The sequence below is a fragment of the Histoplasma capsulatum genome, genomic scaffold, assembly GCF_000149585.1.
Source record: "Histoplasma capsulatum NAm1 scaffold_10 genomic scaffold, whole genome shotgun sequence".
NCBI classification, from domain to species: Eukaryota; Fungi; Ascomycota; class Eurotiomycetes; order Onygenales; family Ajellomycetaceae; genus Histoplasma; species Histoplasma mississippiense.
Window position 1 is genome coordinate 515,055 of NW_001813973.1, and position 26,970 is coordinate 542,024.

Below are 26,970 nucleotides of genomic sequence, written 5' to 3' on the forward strand. Positions count from 1 at the left end.
GAGGATACTTACAAAGGACTGAGCCGAAGGGATCCAGTGTTCTCGGTTGGGAATACGTGATGGTCAGGCTTAAGTCCACCGTGACTAACGATCACTAACTGACCTTGGACAGCCGCCGACTGGTGAAAGATAGACTTGTTTCAGGGCCGCATTAGTCGCAGGGCACCACCAAAAGAAAGTAATCACGCTAGAGAAGTTCTGGCGGTGGGTATGATAGAACGAGTGTTGTGAGCAAGGAAATGCAAGGAAACTGGTTCCAGAAATAGTCCGGGTCTCAGCCTACGACACTATCTGGGTCCGTGGCAGAAAGATACAACAATAATCCGTGAAGATGATGATGATGAGTTGAAGCAAAGTTGAAGCGATTCAGAGCGAGCTGAGGTTGAGGTCACGTATGATGCTAGAGCGGGTCCGGGGTCTCGTGATTACGGAGATATGTTGCTCCGACGGCTGTGTCACTGCACGGAGAAGTCTTTAGTTGTGTTTCATGAACGTTGAACAAGCATTGCAAAAGAGAGAGAAGATGATTCGGTATGCTGGGATTCGAAGCGAGAGAGAGTGCACATAGAAGGCAGAGAGGCGAGGAAGGGCTTCATTAAACAACTCCCATTCTGATATAGCAACTACTGGTACTATTGAAGTTGAACTGCTAACTCGTCCCCAAGTCACTTACTAACCCATCATGTCTCTGGGATCAATGTGATGACGCCCATATCCACATGGGTTAGACGATGTCTGGTCTACAATATTCCATGGCGAGAACTGAACATACCCATTCATTTTACTCCATCCATCTTCTGATCGTTGAGACATTACAATCATCGCCTAGTAGGTATGTCCTCTATATTGGACAGTCCACGCCCAAGACGGATTAATATTTATCCGTGATTTGCTCAAAAGTTGATGAGGACTGCGAAAGTAACGACCATCCTTGAGAGGAAGCAGTCTAGATATTGTCCTGGCCATGAGGGAGTAAGAAGAAACGAAACAAGAAAGCCTGGCTGTAGGATTACTGTTTGATTGGTTCTGGAATATCACAGCAATGACGTTTGCAACTGTCAGCAACCGGGTTACGCGATGATCTTTGGAGCAACACGTTCGGCAATGCCATGCTCGCCTTGACAAGACAAGCCATTTTAATCTGATTGGTCCCCGCATCGGGTCATTGATGTCTTTATCATACTTCTCTCTTCCGCTTGCCACATGGCAGCAACCAGCGAGTTGTCGTACTGCCCGGTATGAAGCCAACAAACGCAAGCAAAATGATCATATAGAAGTGGATGAGGTATCCACCACAAGCACCAGCGATGATGATGCCGGTGTAGCCAGCAATCCCCAAAACAGTGCAGATGATGGGAAAGGTACCCGCTCCTGTCCGAAGTCGCCGATAGTTTTGTCACCAAATGAGGCACACCAATATCGCGTTGCTGGCCTGCCATTTCATAGAGCACTCCCAGGTGGCAGCTTTCCCCATTCGAGACCTGGACCAAGCAAGAGCAAGCCTTCCAGGATCAGCCAAAGGGAGGTCGAGAGGGAGCTGTCTCAGCTATCACCACCAATATTCATTCCCAGGTCTGCAGATCAGAACAACAGTCTACGACTGCTGCACCTGAATGTAATTACAACAATGCTCCATCGATGTCTGCTAGAAGGCGATTACGCGCGGGCTGGGAGAGCATGGGGCTTGATCCTACGCGATGAATTCGGGGGTCATGGCATGGATGTCCGAAGCAGTGGACGGTGGGGGATTGGTGCGGAAATCCTGCTATGGAGTGATCGCAACCCGATAGCGGAGTCGTCAGCATCATTACGGACTGGAAATGCTGACAGCGCGAACTTCCTACCCCGAAGACAGTGGTTTACCCGCAGAGGATTTGAGCGCGCCAAGAGCTATTACGAGCGCCTCATACTCCAGTTTCCATACCGTAAAGCCGCACCGACAGCATTGAGTCCACTGGACTTCTATCCCGCGATGTTCGGGCTTTGGATTTCGCTCGTGCAAGAAGAAAGCCAGTCGGCGCGAGACGCGGTCGTGATGGACATGGAGGGCATGACAGAAACGTACGACTTTGACAACCCGGCTCGGGATGATAATATGTCTATATCCGGTGCTATATCCCAACAGCCAGACAGTAGGAATAATCGAAAAGAAGATACAATTGTTGAAGCCCGTCGTAAGGAACTCGAGGAAGCCCAACAAATAGCAGCGCAGATGGATGAGTTATTGATTTCCCCGCCGTTTTCGGATAGCTACGAGCTCCTGCGGTTACGGGGAATGTTGTCCTTGTGGATCGCGGATTTGTTTGTATTATCCGTCTTCCCAGAGAATGACGATATGAGCAATGGCCCGGGTATGAGGGACTTTGATGGTGACCAAACCATGTTTTCTGATGATGATGGTGGCTACACGGACTCGGTGCTTGCGCGTATGGAGCAAGGGTCGGGGATGGACAAGAAGATGGCAGAAGTGGAGAAGGCCAATGTATTTTTCGAAAAGGCAAAGGTCAAAGCGAGCAGGAAGCAGACGTCATTGCCTCCCGATGAGGTAGATGAAGATGACTCTGTTATCTAAACTTGGTGAAAGCCTCTAGCTCGTCACGCTGATCACGGCTGTCCTGTATTCATGTTCGGAGACGGAGATGCTATGAAATTAACTGCGACTTCGGTCATTACATATCTTCTGCTATAAGGCCTCTGCTGTCGCTGTATGCTGAAGAGTATGTGATGACATCTGCTTCTTATTTACGATTAGTTCCATGGGCTAGCATGATATGGAACGTTGAGAGAGAAGGCAACGAGGTATACCCCCCCTGAATGCGATATCAATACCCATGTCAACACAATGACATTATTGTTGTGTGAAATAAAAATTTATACTCATGTAATCTACCACTCAGCGCCCGCTTTGTCCACTCAATACCTACACAAATCTTCATTCTGCCGTCCAGCTTCAAAAGGCAATATCAAGCCCCATGAAGCAGTTAACTTAATGTTTTTTTTTATGTCTTCTGAACACTACCATAAACTTAATAGGTTAGCCGATTGTAAATATTTATCAACATTTATATTAATTTTATAATTTCACAGTTTTATTAGTGTTTCTATTATAGATAGAAATCATTGTCTAGAAACGAAAAGGTACTAGCAATGACCACATGAGGAAGTGTATGAGTTTGATGCTTGGCGACTTAGTTGTCAACCCCCCATAACATCTACCATAAGGGTCAGAACTGTTTCGATTTCCATCTCTAGTGTCCTATACCTCCGTCCTGTGGCCTAATATTAGATACAGATCAGAGAGAACGAAATATATTTGACATGTAGGACAGCCCAATCAGGCAGGCGAGATCATGTGACGACATGTGCTTTGACTTCCAGAAATTTTGGCGCGTTCAACCTCAGCTCCTGATTCCTGTGCGGCACCACTGATGAGGAGGGTTGTGGAAGTGGGCATTGCCACATAACCATCTGAACATATACGCTGAACGTGTACCTATCCTTTGTACAATTTGTACCAAACCATTTCAAAACTCTTCATTCTCTCGTAATGGCGGTGGCGGAATACGTTCGAGGCAAGGCATTGCAAAATGATATCCCAGCTCCAAAGGGCGGCAAATATGTTTCAGGCAACCCCTCCAGGGAACTCATGGCGAATATGGCCAGAGTTAAAGTGCCAACGACGAGATTGAGTGAGACACCCTCATCTGCAGCTGGGACTACTGGGGAACATCGACCAGTCACAGCAAGCAAAATCCGAGGTCAGACCACGGGGTTCCAAGTACCAACAAGCCAAGCAACACCAAAGGATATATTTGATACTGATGTGGAAACTGTCGATGATTCTACTACCACAGTTGCGAGCTTCATTCGAGAGAAAGATGGTCGCAAGCGTGATTTCCAGCTTGACCCAGCCCCTCCTCAAGTTACCAGTCAGGATGAGAATGACTTGCCATCAAATGTTCAGTATAGCCAGGGTAATTCCCGTGGTCGAAGTGCGCTGGAGGAGAGGATGATTATGGAGCTTGGCTCTGATCCAGAATACGTGCATGAGGATATTATAGTGCCGCAAGATACACATATGCAAGGCGATGAGGCCCAAACTGGAGATGAGGATGACTTTGATGGAGATGATGCCCAATTATTTGATTGGAGAAACAACAACGATACCAATGGAGAGCCTCTCAGTTGGCAGAATATCGAAGCGGTCCTGCGCGATACCAAAGCTCCCCTGCCCGTGCAAAACCTGCAGCAGCAAATCAACATTAATCCGCGTTCTGTCCCTAAGCAATCGGATTACGAGAGTTACTCGGACAGTAATATGTATATGCCTAAACCAACGCAGAGAAATTCTACTGGTGGTCGGCTCCTGACGAGATCTCGTTTTGGCACCCCAAATCCGCGTGGTGGAGCTCCCCTTGATGGGGAAAAATTCTTTGGTACACGGCCAATTCCACAAACGTCACCCTCCCGCACGGTCATTTTATCCCCACAGTCACAACATGCTTCTCAACCAAACATTACAAAACCCAACAAACCCAACTCTCTACAATCGATACATGACAACCATGATCCTTACAGCCGCGGTGGTCTCTTCGACATCACAGATCTAAGTGCCCTAGACAGTTCTTCATCCGACAACAGCACAGACAATCAGCAGACATATACATCTCTACGCCTGTCCACGCTATCCTCTCTCTCCACCAAACGCCCCTTGGACGATTTCCCATCTGACTATCCCCCAAACATCTTGGAAACAAAAACTTTTGCTGACCTCCAAGCGGAATCATTCGATTATAACCCAGCCGCTCCGCAGCTTATCTTCCAGCCGCAGGATCCACCCATCGCACTTTCAGAGAAACTCACTCGACTAAAGGTATTGACGGACGAGCAGCGCCAAACATTCTTCGCATCGCTGAAGCTCACGGAGTGGGAAGAGAGCGGCGATTGGATCATTGAACAGTTTAGCCTCCTGCTTCAACGTACGAAAGAGGCCAGGCGCGAACGCCGGAAAGTGGCTACTTTGTTTGAGAAAGAGATTGAGAGGAGGTATGAACTTGTGCAGGTGGAAGGGAAAGGGATCGGCCAGAGATTAGAAGAGATGAGGATGGGAGGGATGGATGTTTTAAAGGCGCGGGTTTCTTGATGAAAAAATAAAGATAAAATCGTTTATTTTGTAAGTTTTCTTGCTGTATACTACTAATCTCCATTTTTATGGGCTACCTTACCGTATCTGTTATTTTGTAATGATACCCTGGCTTTCCCCCCACTCCCAACCGAGCCTGGCCAGAGTCGCTGGTGGCTGAGCAGCGCTCGCTCGCAGAATGGTGACATGGAAGACCTTGATTATTTTTAGACATGGCTGTTGACTTTCCTTTGACGATGCATTTTTTAAAAAAATTTTCCCCCTCAGCTATTTCACTTTATTTGTTTTCCTCCTGCCCTTTTTATCTTTATATAGATGGAATTGAGAAAGGGAGGGTTTGTCGAACGCGTGGGGATGGCTAAAGCAATGACGTGCGGCCAAGGCGAAGAAGATAATCGATAATCATGCCTTCGCTTAATAGATAATAGAATTTACTTTATTGATTGACTGATTGGTCAGATGAGAACGTTATTTCATACGGGGTTGGAAATAAAATGTAAGGAAGTATACAAACAAAAGAGTAACAGCAACAGAAGGCGCCAAGACAAGAATGGAAAAATGGACAAAGAAAAAAGTAAATAAAACAAGAAAAGAAAAAAAAGAAACACACTTAAATCACATCCGCTCCCAATGACATTTATGATCTATATTCTTCGAGATGGATGGCACTCTTCTCTTTGTTTGGGCATTCTTTTCGGTCAGCGTCACCCCTGACCCAAACATGCACTCGAATGCATATATGTATTCTAGGGGCCCGGGGGGGGGGGTGGGAAACACCAAGATCGATATAATTTCGGATTTTAATATCAAAAGCCTTAAAGAAAACCCTCTCCCAAGAGTGATTAAAAAACAGGTGGTGTCAAGGAAAACATGGAATACCAGGCCAAAATGGGACGGAGAATCGCTGAATAGGAAGTGGATCGATGTTGTTGGGAGATATGGGTATCAATGCAAGAGGTTGAGAAATAAAAGAAGTAAAAAGGAGGCTTTTAGGAAGTACCAGGTTCTTTCAAGAACAGGGCAAGCCGCTTGTAATCTTCGAGAAGCTCGGGAATATCGCTCATTTTAAGCTCTCCAGCATCCGACATTTCCAAGAATCGCTTGATTGGAGGTTTAAATTCGGCGGTGTTGATGACGTTTGTGCTCGTGTTAGTCTTCTGTGGAGCGGGAGTGCTAGAGCGGCTTGATATGGACTCTGTTGATTTCGGCTTGTTTGTGGTTAATACCGTGTCGTGAGAAGGGTCAGGTGCGCTTCGCCCAAACCCACGGATCATGCCTGGAATGTGGTTTAAAGGATTTAAGGTATTGCCGATACTCTTCATTGACCCAAATGGCGGAGTCGTTAGTTGGTTGGCGGGGTAGGAGAAAATTGATCCAGAATTAGGTGTCGGGGGAATGGACGTTTCTCTGCTGGAGGAGATAGCTTTTGACCCACTACCGCTGTTCCCCGAGCTACCCGTGCTATTCTGTCTGGATAACATTCGCCCACCGATAAGCCCGAGGAGTCTATCTTCAGCCTTCACGTTGCCGTCGGTTTCATCTAAAATGGGCGAGGTAGTGACCAACCGCCGAGCATCATCCAGAGTTTTTGGAACAAGCGTAGATATCCCATTCGGCTCCCCATTTTGTCTGCTTTGAACTTCCCTCAAGCGGCCAAAGAGAAAGTTGAAGCTATTATCAAGTGTGTTGCTGATATTTTTGAATCCCTGGTCAGCAGTGTTTCTAACAGCGTCATTGGCAGCACCAAGAACTTTAGCTGAAGGTTGAAGAAGGTTAGTGAGACGCCGCTGTGGCGAAGGATCGCCTTCATTTGACATCAACCGCCGCCCTGAATCCGATTTTCCCACTTCAAACGACAGCTGAGAAGCGGTCGAAGAAGGCGAAATTGTTGAAGGGCTCTTGCTTGATGGCGCATCATGCCGAATAGAGGTGGGGTTAGAAGCGATCCGAGGAGAGTTCAATGCACCGTCTTGTGTTTGGTCTGTTTGTAAACTGTTTAGGTCCACATTCTCTAGGAAGCTGATGGCTGCTTCTAGGTTAGTCAAGCAGTACGCTGCTTCGCCATCGAGTCTACTTGATGCTCTAAAGCGCTGAATGAACAGTAGGTTACTTATAATGTTGATGCCTTCTGCTGGTGTAGTTATTAGGATGTATATCAGGGTCGGTAATATTTCGTCAGCAGAAGAGGATGACGGAAGAACTATTGTCAATGTATCGACGATAGCCTTGTGGGCAGCAGTCAGATGATGAAGTTTGCCTAAGGGGAATTTTTCATCGTTCATTTTGATTAAACTTTCTCGGGCAGAGGTTAGGAATTTTGACGCTTCAGATTCTTCGGATCCATCCAGATCCCAAGCCTTAATCCCCAGGTCCTTGAGTCCAATACCAACTAGTGCTAATGCCGCTGTCTTGGAGCGTAGTTTCTCGTCTCTGACTTCATCCAAAGAATTTTTGTGGCGCCAGATCTTGTCGTATACAGCTTCACAGGCCCGCCGCTCGACTGCCTCCTCAAGGGCATGGCCTTTGTATTGTAAAATCTTGCGGGCTCTCCGTTTCTCTGCCACCTCTTCCGCTGTCAGCATTTGCTGGTCAGTAGTAAGCTTTTCAGAGCCCTTTGATTGATCTTTGGACAAGGGATCACGTTGAATTTTCCCAGAAATTTGAGGAGGGGAAGGAGATGAGAGAGTTTCGCGGTGCAAACGAGAGGCCAGTGTCGAAATATGGGTTGATATATGCGCGGCGGCACGCACATAAAAGTCCTGAAAGAGGCCCGAAAGCTTATCTATGGAGGGTGGAGTTGAGTACACTTTCGCGCTGAGAGAGGCAATAAACCTGAATAGATAATAGATAACTATTAATTGCGTGGCTACCTTTGAGATCTGGAGATCGATCACTAACCTATCAGTCAAGCTAGCTAGCTCTATGGGAAGTTCAAAATGGTCCGCCGCATATGGCAGCTGGGAATGGGAGGCATCAGGCTTGCCGAGTAGCCGCCCATCCGCCAAATCTATCGAGTCTCTTTTCGCAAAAAGGTCTGATTCTCCATATAGAGGGTCTGGGTCCAAAGGTGTAAGAGGAGAAGTCTCTGCTTGCACGTCCTGAGTTAAAATCCCCTCCACTGCCGTTGCGCGGTTTCGAGGAAAAGAGCTGGATGATGTGTCCTCCATACGGGAGAATGATTTTGATGTCTGGGCCCCGACCAGCCGCGGAGTGGAATCAGCGGACATTTTGTCGGGCTACATGTATTATAAGTTGATGGGAATTCCAGAATTCTGTCAAAACGAAGTTGCGAATCACAATGCCATAGTGAGCGTAACGGGAAACCGAGTACAGATTAGATGTCAGGCATAGACTTTTGAGCTGATTGGTGGTAAACAGAAGGCAGGGCGGCTGTCATTAGGCCATATCACAAGCTTTCGGTCCTTCAGCCAGCTGATGTCCGGCAGAGATTGTGTGCTACTCTGCCTAAGAGTTGCGAAGAAGTTGATTGACGTGGATCCAGGGTTTCAGAACAGGTCACCTGATTGCTCAGCTTCAGAGCTAATTGTTACCTAGGTAGGTCACTGGGGCAAAATTAAAGAACAGTAGCTAAGAGGAAAAAGCAGTAGTTTAATGAATACTGCCAGTGGTAAAACAAATTAGGATGAGAAGAACTATTGCTATTGTTCAAATGCAGATACAATGGAGGTGACCGTAAGTCAAGACATACACTACTGGAACGGCCACATGGAGAAGATTGGATGGCTAGAAGCCAACTAAGGTGGCAAGCCCTTGGGGTTGTGGTATCGAATTGAGAATCTTCAATAAAAAGGAACTGCTGTACAAAGACAATCATCGCCTACAATAAAACAGAATGTCAGCTCAGAATCAATTGTCAACGAGTTTCCCTGTGGGATAAAGGTGAACCATGATGCCGGGAATTGTTACGGAGTACAGATCTATATGGAATTCGTCTCGTATAAGGTTCCAAGGTTGCCCATCTTGTTCGTCCCGTGACTTGGGTTTGGATTATTAGTTATCACCCAGAAACACTTTCGGCAGTTTCGGCTTGGGGCCATGATTAAAACTCCATAGTAGGTTACTTGCTGTGTTGAGGGTATTACTTTATCCTTCTCCCATCCTATGAGGTATGTATTAGTCATCTGGTAAGTTGTTACCAGTGTGAGTGTATTTTAGATGGCCGGGGAATGACTTGGCGAAACCGCGAAGTTTGGCCTGGGTCTTTCCAATCGCCTGGGATCCCAGCATCACCCTCCAGCAGCTCACTAGCTGCGGCGTGGATTCATTACTTCCTCAAGGGTTTCAATAGCTAACTAGATATAAGAAATCACTTATCGGGAACTCCAGCGTCATCGCTACACGCCGCTATCTTCTAGGATCCGTCAACAACTCTTCCCAACGCTTCCGTCTGGCTGAACCAAGTAATCTTGTATGGCCCGCAGCAGCACCGTTCACCCGAAGAAGCTATTTGTTATCGATATCTATTTTACAATATGCGGCCATTTAGATGGAGAAGAAAGAAACGGTCAACCGGGTCGAATATGATGGGGCTTGATCTTCTGGTCTCCTTGCTTGCATTATCCGTATCACCCTGCATCGCCGCTACTCGAAGTCCTCTCCAAATCCCCGTCCTAGACACTCAACCTATTGAAACAGGTCGTGAATTTGTGAGTTTTTTGTGGTGGTAGCCATTATTGCTAAGACCGAAAAACTCGCTAATATTGTTTACATTTCCCTAGACATTACGACATATGTTGCATCATGGAACGTACCGAGATCCTCTCCTGCATAAGCGACTTGACATCAGGCCTGATACTTTGCTATGGGCTGCCTCAGAAAATGGTGAAAAAAGGGAATCGGTTCCTCGGTTTCGCGTTTCTTCAAGACCTATCAATATCCACCGTCTCTCTGATCGTCATGTTTCCGTCGTTGAAGATTATCTCTCAATTGCCAGAATGACAAGCTCTGCAGTAACACTCTCATCAGATTATTGGACTCTGGACGAAGTAGACGCACCTGATGTGACAGATAAAGAGACGGTGCTTTCATTAGCTAAAATGACCTCCAACGCTTACATCATGATTCCGGGATCGGGCGAATGGTTTGATGTTGTCCCTCCTTTCAACCATTCAGACAGCTTCGGATGGGACTCTGATGGACTGAGAGGCCATATTTACTCAGATAATACAAACTCTACAATCGTGGTTGTGTTGAAGGGTACGTCTGCGGCCATTTTCGATGGCGGCGGGACGACAACCAATGACAAGGTTAACGACAACTTGTTTTTCAGCTGTTGCTGTGCCCAAGGTGGGCATTACTTTTGGCGACAAGTCTGCGACTGTTACTCGTCAACATATACTTGTAACACAGCTTGCGTCAGGAAAGCTTTAAGACAAGAAAACCGCTATTATCGGGCTGCCCTTAATCTTTACTCCAATATCACCGCAATGTATCCCCAGTCAAATATCTGGGTTACGGGACATTCACTGGGTGGTGCCGTTTCAAGCCTGCTGGGGATGACATACGGATTGCCCGTGGTCACGTTTGAAGCTGTGCCAGAAGCACTACCTGCTTCACGCCTTGGACTGCCTCCGCCTCCTGGAACCGATCCATCTTCACCCCAGGCAAGGAATTATACTGGTGCCTACCATTTTGGCCACACTGCCGATCCTATTTATATGGGAACGTGTAACGGCGCAACATCTGTATGTACACTTGGCGGCTATGCCATGGAGTCCTCTTGCCATACTGGCCAATTGTGCACTTACGACACAGTGGAAGATTTCGGTTGGAGAGTTGGAATCGGAACACATCGAATCCGTGAAGTAATTACAGATGTTATTGAGAGATACGATGACGTACCTACATGTGCCCCGTTCACAGAATGCGTGGACTGCAACAACTGGAAGTTTTTCGAAAGCAACGAAACGACACCTACGCCCACTACCACCACTACGAGCACTTCAACCAGAACAAGAACGTCAACTTGCAAGACTCCCGGGTGGTGGGGATGCTTGGATCCCACCACGACTCCTACTACAACAGCGACAACGTCGACAACGTCTACATCGACCTGTAAAACTCCCGGGTGGTTCGGCTGCAAGGATCCTACCACAACAAGTACAGTACCTACTGCGTCTCCCGCGCCTACGATTACTCCGACCTCCCCTCCAACAACTACTGCTTCCACGACTTCAACTTGCGAAAGCCCTGGCTGGTTTGGGTGTAATGATCCAACGAGTACCACGACTTTCCCTGTTCCAAGCACGACATCGACCAGTACTCCTTGTTCGACTCCTGGATGGTTCTGGGGCTGTCGTGATCAAACCACTACAACATCCGCAAGCCCTCCTATCACATCCCCACCCTAGACGTTTCTGCCCATACATGTGTCCTCAGAACATTTATGGGACTCTCTACTCCAACTGATTCATTGACGTCACCGTGTTGTAGCTGATAGGCATTGCGAAAGGGACAACAGGATTTTTTGGGTGATCGGAACCTCTTTGGCATCGGAACAGAACAGGCTAACAGACTACCTTCCGTCGGCATACCTAATAATTTTTCATGACGATACGTTGTTTATCTATGCTAGGTCATTTTCAGTTTGCTATTTCTTTTACTTTCAACTTTGGAGCGGGAAATCTAGCAGTTGATTTTTTCCACTTTTGGCAACATATATTATTTACTTAAGGGATGAACCGGAGTTTGTTTGTCTTTTTGGCTTATCTTAATATCCTTTGGGGCAAGATTTAATTAATTAGATACTTGGGCTCTTTTGAGAATTCGATACTGCTACATGTAAATAGATTGTCTAGATAGTTAGCTATTTCTTTTGTTTGATAAGGCAGGTTTGAGGGGGGTTGGTCGGCCTGCAGGAGAAGCGCCTAGAATGTGTCAGGAAAGCCTAACATATTTGGTTCATTTCACTGAAACCTTCCCTCACCCCGGTTGGAGTTTGAGGATAAACTGTGTTGAATTTTTTTGTTTTTGTTTTTCTTTTTTGGGATATTGGGTTTGGTTTTTCCGCATGGACAGCATTAGTGTGTTAATAAATGAAACGTTCCAGTTACATTTGCAAGACTCTCAGTAGATTCAGATTCAAATTTAATAAATATATTCAAGAATACTAACAATAAGCTCGTGGGAAGCTCTTTTAGATTATCTGAACCACTCGAACCAGATCAGGCAGTAACAAGGGTGCGACAGTCCAGAACTAGATTTATTGTAATTTTTTATTTATTTTTCTTTTCTTTTCTTTCTTTCTTTCTTTCTTTCTTTCTTTCTTTCTTTCTTTCTTTCTTTCTTTTTTTTTTTTTTTTTGTTTTGGACATGGAGGCAGAAAATCTCCTCTAATAAGTCACCGGCTTTGGGGAGGCCAGATTAACTTTTTGAGAACACAATTTCGTCAGATAAGCTCTGGTCTCGTGTGGGAGAAAAGGTGTACAGCAGTCGCTTGACAAAAAAAAGACGGAGAGGGGAGAATGAGGCTGAGTATTATTGTACTGGATGATTAGATATAGATATAGGTCCATAGCTACTTTGGCTAAGGGAATGACAAGTCAGTGGATGTCAGGTAGATCTCACCTGTTGGTCTGTATCTCTGGGTTATGATAACTCTATCTGGATGGCCAGCACGGGTACACGGAGCACGTTCCGAATAATCTGTTGGAGTTCGGCAGTGCCCCTTTGATGCCCCTTTTGAATGCCTCTGGAAATTGGTTGATTCTTCCCCGTACGTTGTCCTGAGACTGTCGCACAGCCCCAACTCCTTCCAACGCGCGCTGACAGCTTGACAGCCAGGCACTACGTACTCAGGAACAGGAATAGTGAGGGTGTCAACTGTGGAGAGCTGAGTGCCTGGTAGCGACAGGCGGTTGGGACAGCTCTCCCATGGCTCGGTGCCAGGTATAGTTAGTTTCGAGGGCCCACAGCTCCGTTTCTGGCCATTAGTGTCAATCGCCTTAACCTGCCTGGGGATCGCCGCAGCTTGTCATTCCCCATCCAACGCACTATAAGGCGCTAGGAAGGGTCTAATGCAACTCATCTGCCCACCTGCAACATTAAATCATTGCCCCTTGCAGAACCTGAGAGCCCCAATGCGGCGCCATTTTGCCTCTTTGGGATTGCTGCGGAGGGTTTTGGCATTTTGGGCTTCTCCATGCGTGCGGCGCTGGGAAATGGTTCAAGGGCTTTTGGGAAGCATGCGCTATTGTTTCTTGGACAGTTTCCGCAGTTGCGTGTCGAATTCTTATAATAACTTGCGCAACGCGCCCAGTTTCCTTGGACCATCATCGACAAGTCCGACAGTTTCTGAAGAAGTGTGGAGTATGCAAATACACACTTCAAGGTTTCGTGCCTCCTGTTGCTGATTTTCGACTGGGTTTGAAATACCCGCTATACTCTGAGAAAGGGTCCATTTTCATTTACAATCAGGGATATTGCGTTTCATATGCAAAGTTCGAGCCCCCCTTCCCCGAACCCCCGGACATGGATTTATCAACTTCCTTGCTAACTCCATGGATAGGTTGGAAATTCCGAGACACCAAAGATTTTTTTTTTTTTTTTTTTTTTTTTGTCCTTTGTGTGGCCGATAGCAATTGCATTGGTGCTCGTCTTTCGAGATATCTAAATCACGACATTGGGGCGAGCATTTTTCAGATTTTTGACGGCGATTGTGGGGGCATGACTAAGTACCTGCCCGTCACTTCCGGACGTTGACGATTTTCAAAGTATATTTTGCGAAACGAGCAGGCGAAGTCGTTTTATCCTCCTGTACATGTACATTCATACTTCTGAAGAATTGCGACTCTTTGCCCGCTGCTCTTATCTCTATATTTACAGCCGGCCAGTATGGAAATTGCATTTATCACAATTCTTGGCAAGTTCTAACTTCTCCTCCATATTCTTTAATTCCTATCTAGGTGTATAGAGCTAACGTTTCCTCTAGATCTGACGCCGGCCGCTAGAGTAAAATATACCTCTGCGTCCGTTCAGGACATACTAGGCTACACCAACAATGAAGTGGTTGGCATGTCCCTTTGGGATTTCGTTCATCCGCTTGAATTCTCGTTCGCAAAGCAGATCTATACCCAGAGCATCAGGCATGACATTGCTGCTGGACTGAGTTACTTCCAGATTAAGCACAAGCTTGGTCACTGGGTTGGGGTCGAATGCGTATTCAACGTGGTCTATGATGTTTTAGTATCAAGCACCAGCATCTATCAGAGGGGATTAAGAAGTCAAAGTGAGTTGAGACATGTTCTCCTGGACGCATTTTGAAAAAAATTGTAAGTAAGGAAACTAAATTCTGGGACGCACATCAGAGAGGGCAACCGACGCTCCAGCTGTCAGACGACTATTTTGGTCACCATCACAATTCGACCCACGATATAGCATGCTCTCGAATATTTCGAGCAAATTTTCGCCAGTTCCACAGATCCTCTCACATGAGCCGCGCGCGGCTTTATTCTTAAACCGATTTACCCGGTCTTCGAACATCATGTATGCGACAAGTGGCGTAGCCCGCGTTCTTGGGCTGAGGCCGGCGGATCTCGTTGGTAGGAGCTTTTACTACTGCATAGAAGAGTGTAGTCTGCATGAGGCCGTGAGATGTATTGAAGGGGTGAAGTCGAATGACACGATTTCGTATCTCCGGTTCTGGTTCCGAAATCCATTGCTGGGCGAGAATAGCACGGATGACCTTGCGGAATATGGAAGCGAACACAAAGTTCAAGAGGAGGAGCAGGGTGATGATAATGATGTTGAAATGCGAGATGAAACCTGTGTCGACTCACGAAACACCCTGAACAAATGCAATATCACGGACAATAATACCAATTTCTCACGATCATTGGGCGATATCCAGACGACCACCAGCAACAGCAACAGCAACAGCAACGACAATAACCTCCATAGACCACGAATAGAAATCGAAGCAGTAATATCCTGTTCCTCCGACGGCCTCGTTGTCGTCCTGCGACACGCGCGGCCAGTAATTCCACCCTCTCTCGAAAATATCAGCTACTATTCAGCTTACCTCCCCGCATCACCGTGGGACACCGATTCCACAATCCCAGTCCAACAAGCAGACTCCAGCGAGCCACCAGAATCAATTCCGTCGTCCCTCAGAGGGCCTGAGCAAGGAGAGCTGATGGATACCATTCGCGACGTCGCAGTCCTTGCATGGGCGTCAGGCGTGAAATGAGGCTATCGCCGTTTTCGCAAAGATGCGGAGTGAGGAGTTGGACTGAACATAATTTTCCCTTTTACGATATTTGCATTTTCAGGAGTACACATCCCCGTCCCTTCTGTTTGGTTTTACATGTTTATTGTGCGACCATCAATGCCGCCTCGGCCGTTGGCATTTGCTGTGTCTCCGGGTTGCATTTTTCTCACTCTGACATCAAAATTTCATAGCATAGTAGAGCAAACCGCTCTCTACCTGTATAATCCCGACATGTTTCATGTACAACACATCATATCACTGGCGTTGTTCTACTCATAATCCCGGTTTATTTTTCGTTTTTCGTTTTTCGTTTTTCGTTTTTCGTTGTTGTACGATAGCCGCTTGTGCTCACTATTTTCGGAATAATCAATATAGACCCGATATCCAAGTCCGTTGAATGTTAGTTCTGATGTTGGGCGAAGGAATACCTCTTCTAGAACATATGAATATGTATGTCCCTCCAAAAAAAAGAGAAGAAGACGTCATCCGCATAATAAAGGTTTTCCGTTTACTTTGAATTTTATATAGGTATATGCATAAACTCTATCGAGTTCTAATCATATTGATGACCAACATTTGCTGTGGCTAGAAATTCTGATTTCCATTTCTACCCATGGTCAACTTGTTTCTAACCACGTTCAACCAGAACCCGCAAGAGGCCTTACGTCTATTAGACTTAGTAGACCGTGTGAATATGTGGCGTTAGGGATTAATTCCTGGCGACTACAGCGTAAACAACCAACGTGGAGTTTGTGCCTGCAAACTCGGCCATCAAGCTTCGATGAAACCACAGGAACACGGCAGCTTCCCTCCAGCAAAAAGCAGTGATTGTCCGGCGATACAAAATTCCAGTTCCAAGCCGTGGTCAATAACTTAACGAAGAACCGTGGGCTATGTATGCGCAGGAACTGCTAGTAACTAACAGTTCTACCAAAATTGAACGCAGGATATACAAACGACGTTGCGTCGTGTTGACTAGCCGCCTTCTCATTGGCCAAAGCTCGTCCTCTGCACCTCAACCGTAACACAACAACGACGACGATGTTGCTGCACATGCTGGCGATATCCGCTCCCATTCGATAAACACCATCCGGTCCTGATGGCGGTACCAAGCTGCTCAACTCACGGCGGGTGATCTCCGCTCCTGATGCAGAAGTGACAGCCGACGCTTCATCCTCAACGAACCCCACGACTAGCGGTGCTGTAAGTTCAAGTTACTATGATCAGTAACCATGGCCGGATTCGCGATACCACCCAGATTGGCATTTTCGCGGGCGATTTTCATGCAGCCAACTCGGGCCAGGCCAGGGTGCGCTAAATTGGAATGGGCATCAGTGGAGTTTGCCCGCATGTGTGGTCTTGATAGGACCGGAGGTGTCAGTTGCTACCACGGGTAGTGTCCTTATCTCGTTATCAGGAGGGGCGTGGGCGAAGGGCGGATACTCACTCCGTCGAACCCCCCGCAAATAATAAGTATGCGGCGGTGGAAGCACGTTGCTGTTCCTTCGCTCTCTTCATTTCTGTTCACACTTCAATTGCCTTCCGCAGACATCAAGCATGTCTACCGTGATGCCTTTCCTTGGCTCCGGCCGCAACGGCTGGGGTCTTCCGCATTTACAGATCGCGGTTGCTGCCGTGTTTGTCGTTGCCTTTGTGTCTTCCGTACTGCTGTTTGTTTTGCGCAAGCCGAAGATGAAACACGATAGCGCCATTTACACCTATTTCAAGTTCTTCTACGCCAGTTTTGTGAAGCCCCATGAGTCCCATGGCCAAGGCAACCAACAGCGTGCTTTGGAGAGTTTCTACAAAACTCAGGTATTTCTTAGTTCCTCCGACTTATATATACATCTTAACTCGTTGTGCAATAGGCCGCGGTATACGATGCAACCCGAAAACAACTCCTTCGAGGGCGCGAAGATATGCTAGGTCTGTTGGCAGCGCAATTGAAATGCAAGCAGCAGTCAGGACGGAAGCAATCGCCAAAGCCAATATGGGTTGATGTAAGTACTGCGTCGTAGAGTAGCTTCAGATCAAGCAACGAATTTACTAACAAACTAGATTGGTGGAGGGACCGGGTATGCCCCGGCTTTTATCTGATTTAAAACATGAGATTTTCTCTTCCTGTTGACTGTTAGTTAGATACAATATCGAGGCGATGGCGGCCTTTCTCCCAGTGGAATCATTTTTTGCCCATGTTTACCTCGTCGACCTCTCTCCCTCACTCTCCCAGATCGCTCGTCAGAGGTTCAGTCGACTTGGGTGGAAGAATGTTTCGGTGGTCTGCCAAGATGCGCGGGACTTTCGTCTTCCAAGCCGTACAAGTGACGAGCTCGTCAGTTCCGACAACAAGGTCAACAAGTTACGTCCAGCAACTGGCAGGGCGGATCTAGTCACGATGAGCTACAGCCTGTCGATGATCCCTGGTATTTTCTCTATTCTAATGCTATTCGCTAAAAAGACCATCACATTTGACACAATATCTGCTTGAATTCCTAGATTACTATAGCGTTGTGGACTCTTGTACATCTTTATTGAGCCCGTCAGGAACCCTTGGTGTATGCGACTTTTATGGTATGTTTATCCAGCTAAGAGCGTTGCAGCTCGGTTTCTGACCTTTAAACAAACTAGTTCAGAGCATCGTCGACTTGGCGTCTCGAAACTATACCGGCGGAGTATTCAATCGACATGTGAACTGGGTCGGAAGAGCATTTTGGCGGGCGTGGTTTGACGCTGATCGTGTTGCACTGGATGGCGCTCGTCGCGATTATCTTGAGTATCGGTTTGGCACAGTCATATCAGCTAGCGCAAGGAACTATCTTCTCGGTGGTATTCCTTACTATATTTTCATCGGATGCCAGAAAGAAATATATGGCAGCCAGCCAAACCCTAACAGCAAAGAAATAGTCGAGAAACTCGATGCTGCCTACACAGAATCCCCGTACCTCTCTCCAGCAAACCACCGCAAAGATGTATCAATGGCATTAGAAACGCAAGTTGCTGAAATTAGATCCAAAGCCTACGAATCAGCCGTCATCAACCTAACCACGAATTTACCCTTGCCTTCTTCGTTCTATCAAAATCACCACTGGAGGATATATTATAACGACATGTTAACAAAGCATACTCAGTTCGGGAATGAATACATCTACGCATTTACCTGGGAGGACCCCCGTGTGGACAATCGTTTATTAAATATTGGCAGCGACGATGTTATTTTGGCCATAACAAGTGCCGGTGACAACATCCTCGACTATTTACAATATAACCCCCGAAGGGTGCACGCGGTCGACCTCAACCCTACCCAAAACCACTTACTAGAGCTGAAGGTAGCGAGTTTTACCGCATTGGGTTACCGCGACTTCTGGAAGATATTTGGAGAGGGTAAACATCCTAACTTCAGAGAGTTATTAATCTCGCATCTCAGCCCCCACTTGTCTAGTCATGCCTTCCAATATTGGCTAGATCACTCCAATACGATCAGCGCACGGTCCGGGGTGGGCTTGTATGAGACAGGAGGTTCTAGATATGCGATAAAGATGGTCCGCTACCTGTTTACAATCTTCGGACTTTCCGTAGAAGTGAAAAGGCTCTGCGAAGCACAGACATTGGACGAACAACGGAAGATATGGCCCCGAATCCGCCGCGTTCTGATGAGCAGACTATTGCATTGGGCTGTGGTTGGCACCGAGTGGTTCGCATGGAAGGCTGCGGGGGTTCCCGCTGCACAAAGGAACATGATAATCACTGATTATCTCAATAGAAGTGGGCTCGCTGGGGGTGTGAAGAAAGATAACGAGGTTAGCGGCCAAGCTATCTGGGAATATGTGGTCAATACCTTGGATCCTGTTGTTAAGGACACTCTGATCAGCAACGATAACTACTTCTATTACCTTTGCCTCCAAGGTCGATATTCGAGAAGGTAGGAGTGAACCTCCCCTCACCCACCATCCGCGACTAAGAGCGCCCTTGGTATATGTCCAAATCGCAATCACTGAAGTACGGCAGATGTCATCCAAGCTATCTAACCCCCAAAGCCCACATGAAGCTTTCTACACCACATGCTTTTGACGGGCTCCGAATCCATACCGACGAGATCAACGAAGTCATTGCCAGAATCACACCAGGCACTCTTACGATCGCGGTCGTAAGTTAGCTACTCGCGTGCTCCCCCGCCAAATTACTAACATCTGCTAACGTGCTAATATTATGTAGGTGATGGACTCGATGGACTGGTTTGATCCCGCGAAGGAAGATGCGTCGAAGCAGGCACGGGCACTGAATAGCTCCCTTAAAATGGGCGGCCGCATCCTCCTTCGATCAGCCTCAATTCAGCCTTGGTATATAAAGAATTTCGAGGAAAATGGTTTCACTGCACAGCGTGTTGGTGCTAGATTTCCCGGATCATGCATCGATCGGTGAGTCGATTCAATGCTCGCTGTTTCAATCAATATATATTTGAATGTATCTAACTGTAGTAAATACTAACGGTAACTAATACCAGGGTAAATATGTACGCCTCAACTTGGATATGCAAAAAGACCAAAGACATCGCTCCTCCCCATCCTGTCACATGTGCCACCTCTCCCTTGACGCTGGAGAGGACGAATTCCGCCTCAAGCAGCATGGATGATCTTGAAATTTAGATCAGGAGGTAGAATGTCGTATTTCACAAGATAGAGTTTCTTCTTCTTCTTCTTCCTTTTTTCTAATTTTTATATTTATATACTCATACATATCTGCGAGGCTCAATGATTTTTCTTCTGAAGAAACATGATTTACGACCTGGGGGGTCTTTCGCCTTTCTTGGTGGTCTATCTTTTACACCGCATGTTAATAAATAATACCTCCGGCTGCACAGGCTATTTTGAGACCGCCCAGCTGAATGTATTTTCACCAATGTTGTCAAACTCAAAATATCACAACCGCCCATATCTCCAGCTTTCAGCCGAGATGTAAAAAATTGATGACGCCTATCTCATATTGCTTCTAAACTCACACACAATTTCCCTAAAACAAGCGCAACTCGTTCGTTTACTGAGTCTTTTAATGACCAATTTTCCGGATATCCCTTCTGGACCCAATCCTTAAACTCCCATCCCCCCAAGAGAAGTAGGCATCTTTACTATGAGCGGGATCTCAACATCTCTAGGCTTCCCGATGATCTCCGCTTTGTGAATCAATCTCACGTGGGACAAGCGCTCAAATCCCATATGCTCGTAAAGATGAAATCCCACCTCAGATGACTCGGTGTATATCGGGAGAACGAGCTTGTTGGCAAGGTCAATGCCCCATTGAATAAGCAACCGGCCCGCTCCACCACGCTGGTGATCCGGATGCACTGCGACTGCAGAAAGATCTTTCCCCAACGCCAATGTCAATTTTGGACATCCCTATTATCATTATTGCCTACCGGTAGAACAATATCTGTCGGAGCTGATATCTCGTATATCAAGGATCATATCATTGAAAGGGCAGAGAGTGGATTGTTGGGGTGAAACATGAGAAACTCTCACGCCACATGCCGGGTTACTACGTTCCTGCAGAGGACGATGCACGGTGTGATAATGGGATTGCGACAGGGGGTTCAAAATTCCGAGCTCCGCTGACGGCTGCTAAATTTACAGGGGTCTGGGCTGCAATACTGCGTACACAGGTGACAGGAGGCATGTAACTGTCCGAAGTGACCACCTAAAAGACAGTCACAGTAGCGGTCTTCCTAGTAATGGCTGAGGAGTTTCTTGAATCTATCAATCCAGCCAGCCAGCCAGCCAACCGGCCCGTTTTGAGTGGATGCTTGTGGGTGAATTTTTTCGGCGTAATCAATCTGATAAGATCAGGGAGGGGCTGTTATCAGATTGATAAGATTGGATTACACCTGCCAGGGCTTGGCATCCGAGGATTCCCGCTTCCAACGCTGCGGGTGCGACGTCGCTGCGACATGCGAGCGCGGAGCTGCTACGGCCGGGCGACGGAGGTGACGGAGGGATGGTGGATTCGCAACTGATAAAGACCCCTGATGGCCCTTCGCTTTTCTGCTTCTCTGCCCAGCTTTGAACGGTCCACCAGAGTTCACAGTTTTTCTGCCATACTTTGCTTGCCCCGCTAGTGACGAGTACGCCTTGACAGCTCCCTACCCATAATGACAGAGACACAGCCAACCCTCAATGGGCTCGCAGCCAAGATCTCTGAGCTTGCAGGAACCTTGACCAAGTTCCTGCAGGAGAAGAATATTCCGGCGCCGACTTTCGCAGCGAATAGCCCCACCAGCTATGTGGGCTTAACGCCAGAGATTTTCATGATACGACAAGGGCTTGTGGACGCATTGAATGATATGTGGTACCTGACACAGGGTCCAAGTGAAAGCATTTTCAATTACGTTCACACGGTGAGAAGTCCCAACCTCCCGGAGGGTCTTTTTTTTTTTTTTTTTTTTTTTTTTTGGAACTATCTGGGCAGCAAAAGTCTGACGTGAACAGGCCATGCCCGATGCCGCCGCGCTCAATACTCTGAATTACTTCGACTTCTGGTCTGCTGTGCCGGTTGAAGGCTCTGCTTCCTATGCCGATATTGCGAAACACACATCCCTCCCTGAAGATGTGGTTCATCGCATCTTGCAACATGCAATGACTCTTCGGATTTTCTCTGAGACAGAGCCCGGAAAGCCCTCGTCCCGCGTGCAGCACACGTCGCGCTCGGCTGCGCTCGCCCGTTCTTCAGGATTAAAGGCTCTTGTCTCAACAATCCTGGACGATGCAGGCGCGCCTATGATGGTCATGAATGAAGCGCTGGCGAGATATAACCGCGGGAAGCCCGCGCTGACGCAAGAAATGAATGAGTCTGCCTTCGCTTTGTTCCATAGGAGCGGTATATATGGCAACTATAGCAACTCCTGGGAGTTCCTGGAAAACGACGGCGAGGGAGAGAAAAAAGGGTGGCGGGCAGCGAATTTCGTGGAGTTTATGCGTTACGTGAAAGAAATCTTCCATCTGGAAGAAGTGGTACTTCAATCCCATGATTGGAAGGCGGAAGGGAAAGCAACGGTGGTAGATGTGAGTTGCCTCCCCCCCCCCCGGCACTCCTGTTGGACTGCGTCACTATGAATGGCTATTTCCATGACGAGGTTTCGCAGAGCGCAACCAGCTGACACTGTACTTCACAGGTGGGTGGCTCCGCTGGCCATGACGCCGTAGTCTTAGCACGGAACTTCCCAGATCTCAACGTCATAGTCGAGGACCTGCCGAAAGTCAAACCTGTGTTCGACGCAGAGCTTCCAGCGGAATTCAATACACGTGTGTCGTTTGTCGTGCACGACTTCTTCCAGCCGCAACCCGTCCAGGCCGACATTTACGTTTTCAAGATGATTCTGCACGACTGGCCGGACGATGAGGCGGCGAGGATCCTGCGTGCGTTGGTTCCCGCCCTGAAGCCCGGCGCGCGTGTCATCCTCTTCGAATACATGGGCAAACAAGATAACGCAGAGGGACCCGCGCTGCCCCGCTCGATTCAGCAGATGGGCACCGCGACGGACCTGAGGTTGATGGCGCTATTTAATGGGAAAGAGCGCGCGGTCGATGCGTGGAAGGGTATTTTCCGTGCTGCGGACGGGCGGTTTGATGTTGCCAGTGTCCAGGCGAATCCACAGACATTTTTCGCCGTGGTTGAGGCTGTGTGGCGTGGATGAGAGAGAGGATAGCCTTGCGTACCGTGAAGATAGTTTCATGAAGGACTAGTTATACAATTGAGCGGCTTGAGGAGACATCATTAAATCTCCCCTGGTTTTTAGCGTGTTGCATAGTTTAGTTTTTGAGTGCCAAAAGTGGTCTTCATAAAAAAAGGGAAACGTTCAGTACATCTATATGTATATGCATTTTACCTCACTTACTCCTAGCATCCGACAAGAGTAGTAAATCATGCTATTGCTTTATGACTATATTAACCTCTTGTTGCTACTCGAAGTACATGGACTATATAACAAAACGATTTAAAATTTGAAAATGTAGATATTTTTTTCATAGTGCCTTGAGGGGTAGTATGTGGGGGACTCGGGCCGACAACAACCCCAACGGCAAAAGGGGAGACAGTTTGCTGCAATAATTAACGGAAAAGGGTCTTTTTCTTTCTGGAAGGCCTTGGGAAAATGTCTGTACAATATACTAAATAAATGCAACTATGATGTGCTTGTATTAAGTAGTCACCTTGTGCAAAAATTAGGCCAGCTTCTTCGTATCGGCGAACACAACAGGCCTAGCTTGGACGAACAGCTCGCCGACTCAGGTTACTTTCCTGCTTAATCTTGATCCCCACAATAAAAAACATCGTCGGGAGTCAAGATGCTTCCACTCGGATTGGAGGCTGAGAACATTTGTTGTTCACTTAATAAATACAAACCAAATACTTTCATCAAACACCCCAAACTACAGTAAATCACATCCGCCAAAAAGGAAAAGGCCAAGCAAAATCAACAACAAAGTCTTAGAAAATGGATAACACTCCGCCCGCAATCCGAATCCCCCCCGCAGAAGTGGAGGATGCCTCAGCCCTCGCCCTGGTTGGATCGGATGCCTATTCCCGTGACCCCGTGACGTTATGCTTGATGGGAGAGCAAACGCCCGAAGGAATTGAGCACCGAACCAAAGAGCTTGCGGAGGGTATAGCGAAGAAAGACCCAAAGACGCGCTATATCAAGGCTGTGCTGGGTGAAGACACGGTTATCGGCCTGGGCATATGGCACTTTTACCTCGACGAGGAATCGAGTAAATCGCGGGTTGTCGATTTGGACCAGAAGGAGTGGGGTCCTGGCGCAAATGCGGAGGCGTGCAGGAAGTTCTTTGGAAGGATTTTTAAAAAGAGGGAAAGGATGTGTGGACAGAGGCATGTTGGTAGGTCCCTGTTTTCGAATTCCAGTCTTCTTTTTTTGGGCATCGCCATCTGCCATTGGCCCTTTTTTTCCTTTCCGTGCACGTTCTTCCCCCGTTTCCCATGTATTTTCTCGGGAAGGACAAGTCTCAGATTCAGACATATGACATTTTTTCTCACAGTATAAAAAGTACTTGGTTGTCTCGCGACCAAGATTGCCCAACAAGGTCTTGGTGCTGGCTCTGCAATGTTACAATATGGCGTTGACATTGCGGATGAAGAGAATATCCCTGTGTGGCTGGAGGCAAGTCTGGAGGGCCATAATTTGTATAAGAAGTTTGGGTTTCATGATGCCGAATCCTTTACATTGGACCTAAATAAAATTGGAGGAGAAGGAGAGAGACCTATTTTTGGAATGTTAAGGCTTCCCACACAGAACTGAAAGAGAGAAAAGGTGGAGAGCGCGTTTGTAAACTGCTGGAAGACCGTTTTCATTTTGGGAGATTGTATACGTGGATCGTCGGTCTCTAGCAAGCTTCTGAACATACCGAGAAGGACCGGTTCCATTGCTGTATATATTCAAGCCGAATATCACTCAGCTGTAGACTTGAAGTGCAATGGGCAAGGCCTTGGTCAAAATCCGTCCTGGACATTGAACATTCAGGAAAGGAGTCTCTGGGAGGGTGACGTAGAATCGAATCGGCCGTCGCATTTGAAGTCTAAGTTAACTAGTTAGTTAATCCTATTTGGGAAAAAGATTTTGGCTTCCAAAATCTCAACAAGTGACACCGAAACCCGTCCGTAATTAATTCAACGACCTCCCAAATAATGAATGAATTACAACTGTTTGTGGGCGGAAAGAGAGTCGAAGCTGAGAGTGGCTAGCACCAATAGGAGTCGAACACGCCTCGTTGGAATAACTACAGCTGTCGGTGCCCTGTCTCTACCGTCGTAAAGTCGATCGTCCGTCACAACCCACTGGCAGTGTTTCTTCTCCTGTAGCCAAACATGAAGCGAAGTTACGAGGTAATTTAATCTAATCCATATGCTATACCCGATCTAATATTCAGCACAGAATGCTCTCAAACTCTTGGAGATGCGCCGGCGACGCGACCGGCCACCAGCGCTTGCAGCATCCCCAGTGACGCAGGATACAGCCATGCCTGGCAATAATAATATTCAGAGGGGCGTGCCTAGTCTAGCTGGAATGTCTGAGTGGTTGCGGATCTTAGGTCACTCGGTAAGGAAGGTTTCTGGCCTGCAATTGTGATACTTAGCTTGTTCTTACCAGTGTCAGGACCGTGATCTTGACAAACTGAACATAGTCCATATTGCTGGGACGAAAGGGAAAGGCAGCACCTGCGCTTTCACGCGCTCTTTTCTCCATGCGCATGGTTTGAGAACAGGATTCCCAAGCCGTATCGGGTTATATACGTCCCCTCATTTGAAATGTATCAGGGAGAGAATACAGATCGACAATCAGCCAATAACGGAAGATATGTTTGAACGATATTTCTTTGAAGTGTGGGAATGCCTGACATCTTCCGAGATAGCGAGGTTGCCACGTTATCTGCAACTTCTGGCTCTATTGGCTTTCCACACATTTGTCAAGGAGAATGTTGATGCAGCAATATTCGAGACACACCATGGCGGGGAATATGATGCAACAAATGTGATATCGAAACCTGTTGTAACGGGAATCACCTCACTTGGCATGGACCACATTTCACAGCTGGGACCTACAATCGAGGATATAGCCTGGCATAAAGCTGGTGTTTTCAAAACCGGCACTCCTGCATTCTCCATATTACAGGAGGATGGTCTTCGTGCTGTTCTGGAAAAACGTGCCGCAGAGAAAGGGGTCAGCTTGACCTTCGTCTCAGCCAATGATGCCCTTCCTGATGGCAGTAGAGTGCTCAGCATTCCGGCTCAGCGACTGAACTGCTCTCTTGCCCTTGAGATAGTGGGAGCTTTTTTGAAGCTCAAGGCACCTGACCACACAATTGACTTGGGTGACATATCTAGTGGTATTGAGAATTTCTCATGGGCTGGGAGATTCGAGGTGATAGAAGATGGACCATCACGATGGTTCCTGGATGGAGCGCACAACATGATGAGTCTGGAACAGACGGCGGAATGGTTCTCAAATAATACCAATGCAACGGGTAGCCCAACGTAAGCCAGTTTATCCCTCTGACTAGTTGGGTAAGCTACTAACACAACTACAAAATATGGCTTAGCTTTCGTGTTTTAATCTTCAGCCACTGTTCAGCAGACCGCGACGGTGCGTCTCTTGTAGAGTGTCTGGCACATTCTATTTTGAAGCACAAAGCTGCGCCAAATTGTGTTATTTTCACAACCTACCAGGAGAGCGAGGGCGAGTCCACAAGAATAGGTATGTCAGCCGAAATTACACCACCACCTTAAACGTAATGCCGATTAACTTCTCCAATCTTTGACTTTTGTTTAGGCAACACTGGTATATTATCCGAGACATCTTTTCCTGAACTCAGCGGTTTATACTCTTCAATATGGACGAGTCTTAGCCCCAAATCTGTAGTTTCAATTGAGCCTACAATCGAGCGTGCAATTAAGCTTGCAAAACATATAGGTACCCAACAAGGTGGAATGGACGTGCTTGTAACCGGGAGCCTATATTTGGTTGGAGGGGCTCTTAATGTTTTACAAAGACAAATTGGTTCAAGCTAATTGGAGCCCTCCGCAAGAATCATGCGCTTTTTGA

General features: G+C 47.1%; 10 protein-coding genes across 10 annotated transcripts; 8 read left to right on the plus strand and 2 right to left on the minus strand.

Annotated features, from left to right (window-relative positions):
* Positions 1 to 731: 731 nt before the first annotated feature.
* Positions 732 to 2,572, plus strand: HCAG_08046 (predicted protein; the record flags this gene model as incomplete). Its single annotated transcript, XM_001536887.1, has 3 exons — positions 732 to 832; positions 909 to 972; positions 1,211 to 2,572. 3 exons carry the CDS (start codon positions 732 to 734, stop codon positions 2,570 to 2,572), a joined length of 1,527 nt encoding a protein of 508 aa, XP_001536937.1.
* A 975-nt stretch (positions 2,573 to 3,547) lies between these two features.
* On the plus strand, positions 3,548 to 5,093 carry HCAG_08047 (predicted protein; the record flags this gene model as incomplete). Its single annotated transcript, XM_001536888.1, has 2 exons — positions 3,548 to 5,022; positions 5,063 to 5,093. The coding sequence occupies 2 exons, from the start codon at positions 3,548 to 3,550 to the stop codon at positions 5,091 to 5,093; spliced, it is 1,506 nt and encodes a 501-aa protein (XP_001536938.1).
* Positions 5,094 to 6,132: 1,039 nt separating this feature from the next.
* Positions 6,133 to 9,391, minus strand: HCAG_08048 (predicted protein; the record flags this gene model as incomplete). The annotated part of the gene is made up of 5 exons (XM_001536889.1): positions 6,133 to 7,975; positions 8,042 to 8,379; positions 8,853 to 8,981; positions 9,166 to 9,263; positions 9,301 to 9,391. 5 exons carry the CDS (start codon positions 9,389 to 9,391, stop codon positions 6,133 to 6,135), a joined length of 2,499 nt encoding a protein of 832 aa, XP_001536939.1.
* A 293-nt stretch (positions 9,392 to 9,684) lies between these two features.
* On the plus strand, positions 9,685 to 11,961 carry HCAG_08049 (conserved hypothetical protein; the record flags this gene model as incomplete). Its single annotated transcript, XM_001536890.1, has 7 exons — positions 9,685 to 9,810; positions 9,883 to 10,360; positions 10,514 to 10,848; positions 10,919 to 10,968; positions 11,027 to 11,218; positions 11,270 to 11,360; positions 11,953 to 11,961. The coding sequence occupies 7 exons, from the start codon at positions 9,685 to 9,687 to the stop codon at positions 11,959 to 11,961; spliced, it is 1,281 nt and encodes a 426-aa protein (XP_001536940.1).
* Positions 11,962 to 12,495: 534 nt separating this feature from the next.
* HCAG_08050 (predicted protein) lies at positions 12,496 to 13,291 on the minus strand (the record flags this gene model as incomplete). The annotated part of the gene is made up of 3 exons (XM_001536891.1): positions 12,496 to 12,530; positions 12,731 to 13,040; positions 13,199 to 13,291. The coding sequence occupies 3 exons, from the start codon at positions 13,289 to 13,291 to the stop codon at positions 12,496 to 12,498; spliced, it is 438 nt and encodes a 145-aa protein (XP_001536941.1).
* Positions 13,292 to 13,828: 537 nt separating this feature from the next.
* On the plus strand, positions 13,829 to 15,350 carry HCAG_08051 (predicted protein; the record flags this gene model as incomplete). The annotated part of the gene is made up of 3 exons (XM_001536892.1): positions 13,829 to 13,859; positions 14,094 to 14,390; positions 14,470 to 15,350. 3 exons carry the CDS (start codon positions 13,829 to 13,831, stop codon positions 15,348 to 15,350), a joined length of 1,209 nt encoding a protein of 402 aa, XP_001536942.1.
* Positions 15,351 to 16,928: 1,578 nt separating this feature from the next.
* Positions 16,929 to 20,014, plus strand: HCAG_08052 (conserved hypothetical protein; the record flags this gene model as incomplete). The annotated part of the gene is made up of 9 exons (XM_001536893.1): positions 16,929 to 17,186; positions 17,240 to 17,371; positions 17,430 to 17,446; positions 17,511 to 17,794; positions 17,868 to 17,942; positions 18,000 to 19,290; positions 19,377 to 19,515; positions 19,584 to 19,786; positions 19,873 to 20,014. The coding sequence occupies 9 exons, from the start codon at positions 16,929 to 16,931 to the stop codon at positions 20,012 to 20,014; spliced, it is 2,541 nt and encodes an 846-aa protein (XP_001536943.1).
* A 1,496-nt stretch (positions 20,015 to 21,510) lies between these two features.
* HCAG_08053 (conserved hypothetical protein) lies at positions 21,511 to 23,052 on the plus strand (the record flags this gene model as incomplete). Its single annotated transcript, XM_001536894.1, has 3 exons — positions 21,511 to 21,756; positions 21,848 to 22,420; positions 22,531 to 23,052. The coding sequence occupies 3 exons, from the start codon at positions 21,511 to 21,513 to the stop codon at positions 23,050 to 23,052; spliced, it is 1,341 nt and encodes a 446-aa protein (XP_001536944.1).
* A 229-nt stretch (positions 23,053 to 23,281) lies between these two features.
* On the plus strand, positions 23,282 to 23,662 carry HCAG_08054 (predicted protein; the record flags this gene model as incomplete). The annotated part of the gene is made up of 3 exons (XM_001536895.1): positions 23,282 to 23,326; positions 23,387 to 23,400; positions 23,563 to 23,662. 3 exons carry the CDS (start codon positions 23,282 to 23,284, stop codon positions 23,660 to 23,662), a joined length of 159 nt encoding a protein of 52 aa, XP_001536945.1.
* A 188-nt stretch (positions 23,663 to 23,850) lies between these two features.
* On the plus strand, positions 23,851 to 26,936 carry HCAG_08055 (hypothetical protein; the record flags this gene model as incomplete). Its single annotated transcript, XM_001536896.1, has 7 exons — positions 23,851 to 24,250; positions 24,419 to 24,563; positions 24,759 to 24,958; positions 25,298 to 25,467; positions 25,699 to 26,402; positions 26,468 to 26,622; positions 26,698 to 26,936. The coding sequence occupies 7 exons, from the start codon at positions 23,851 to 23,853 to the stop codon at positions 26,934 to 26,936; spliced, it is 2,013 nt and encodes a 670-aa protein (XP_001536946.1).
* Between the last annotated feature and the right edge of the window lie 34 nt (positions 26,937 to 26,970).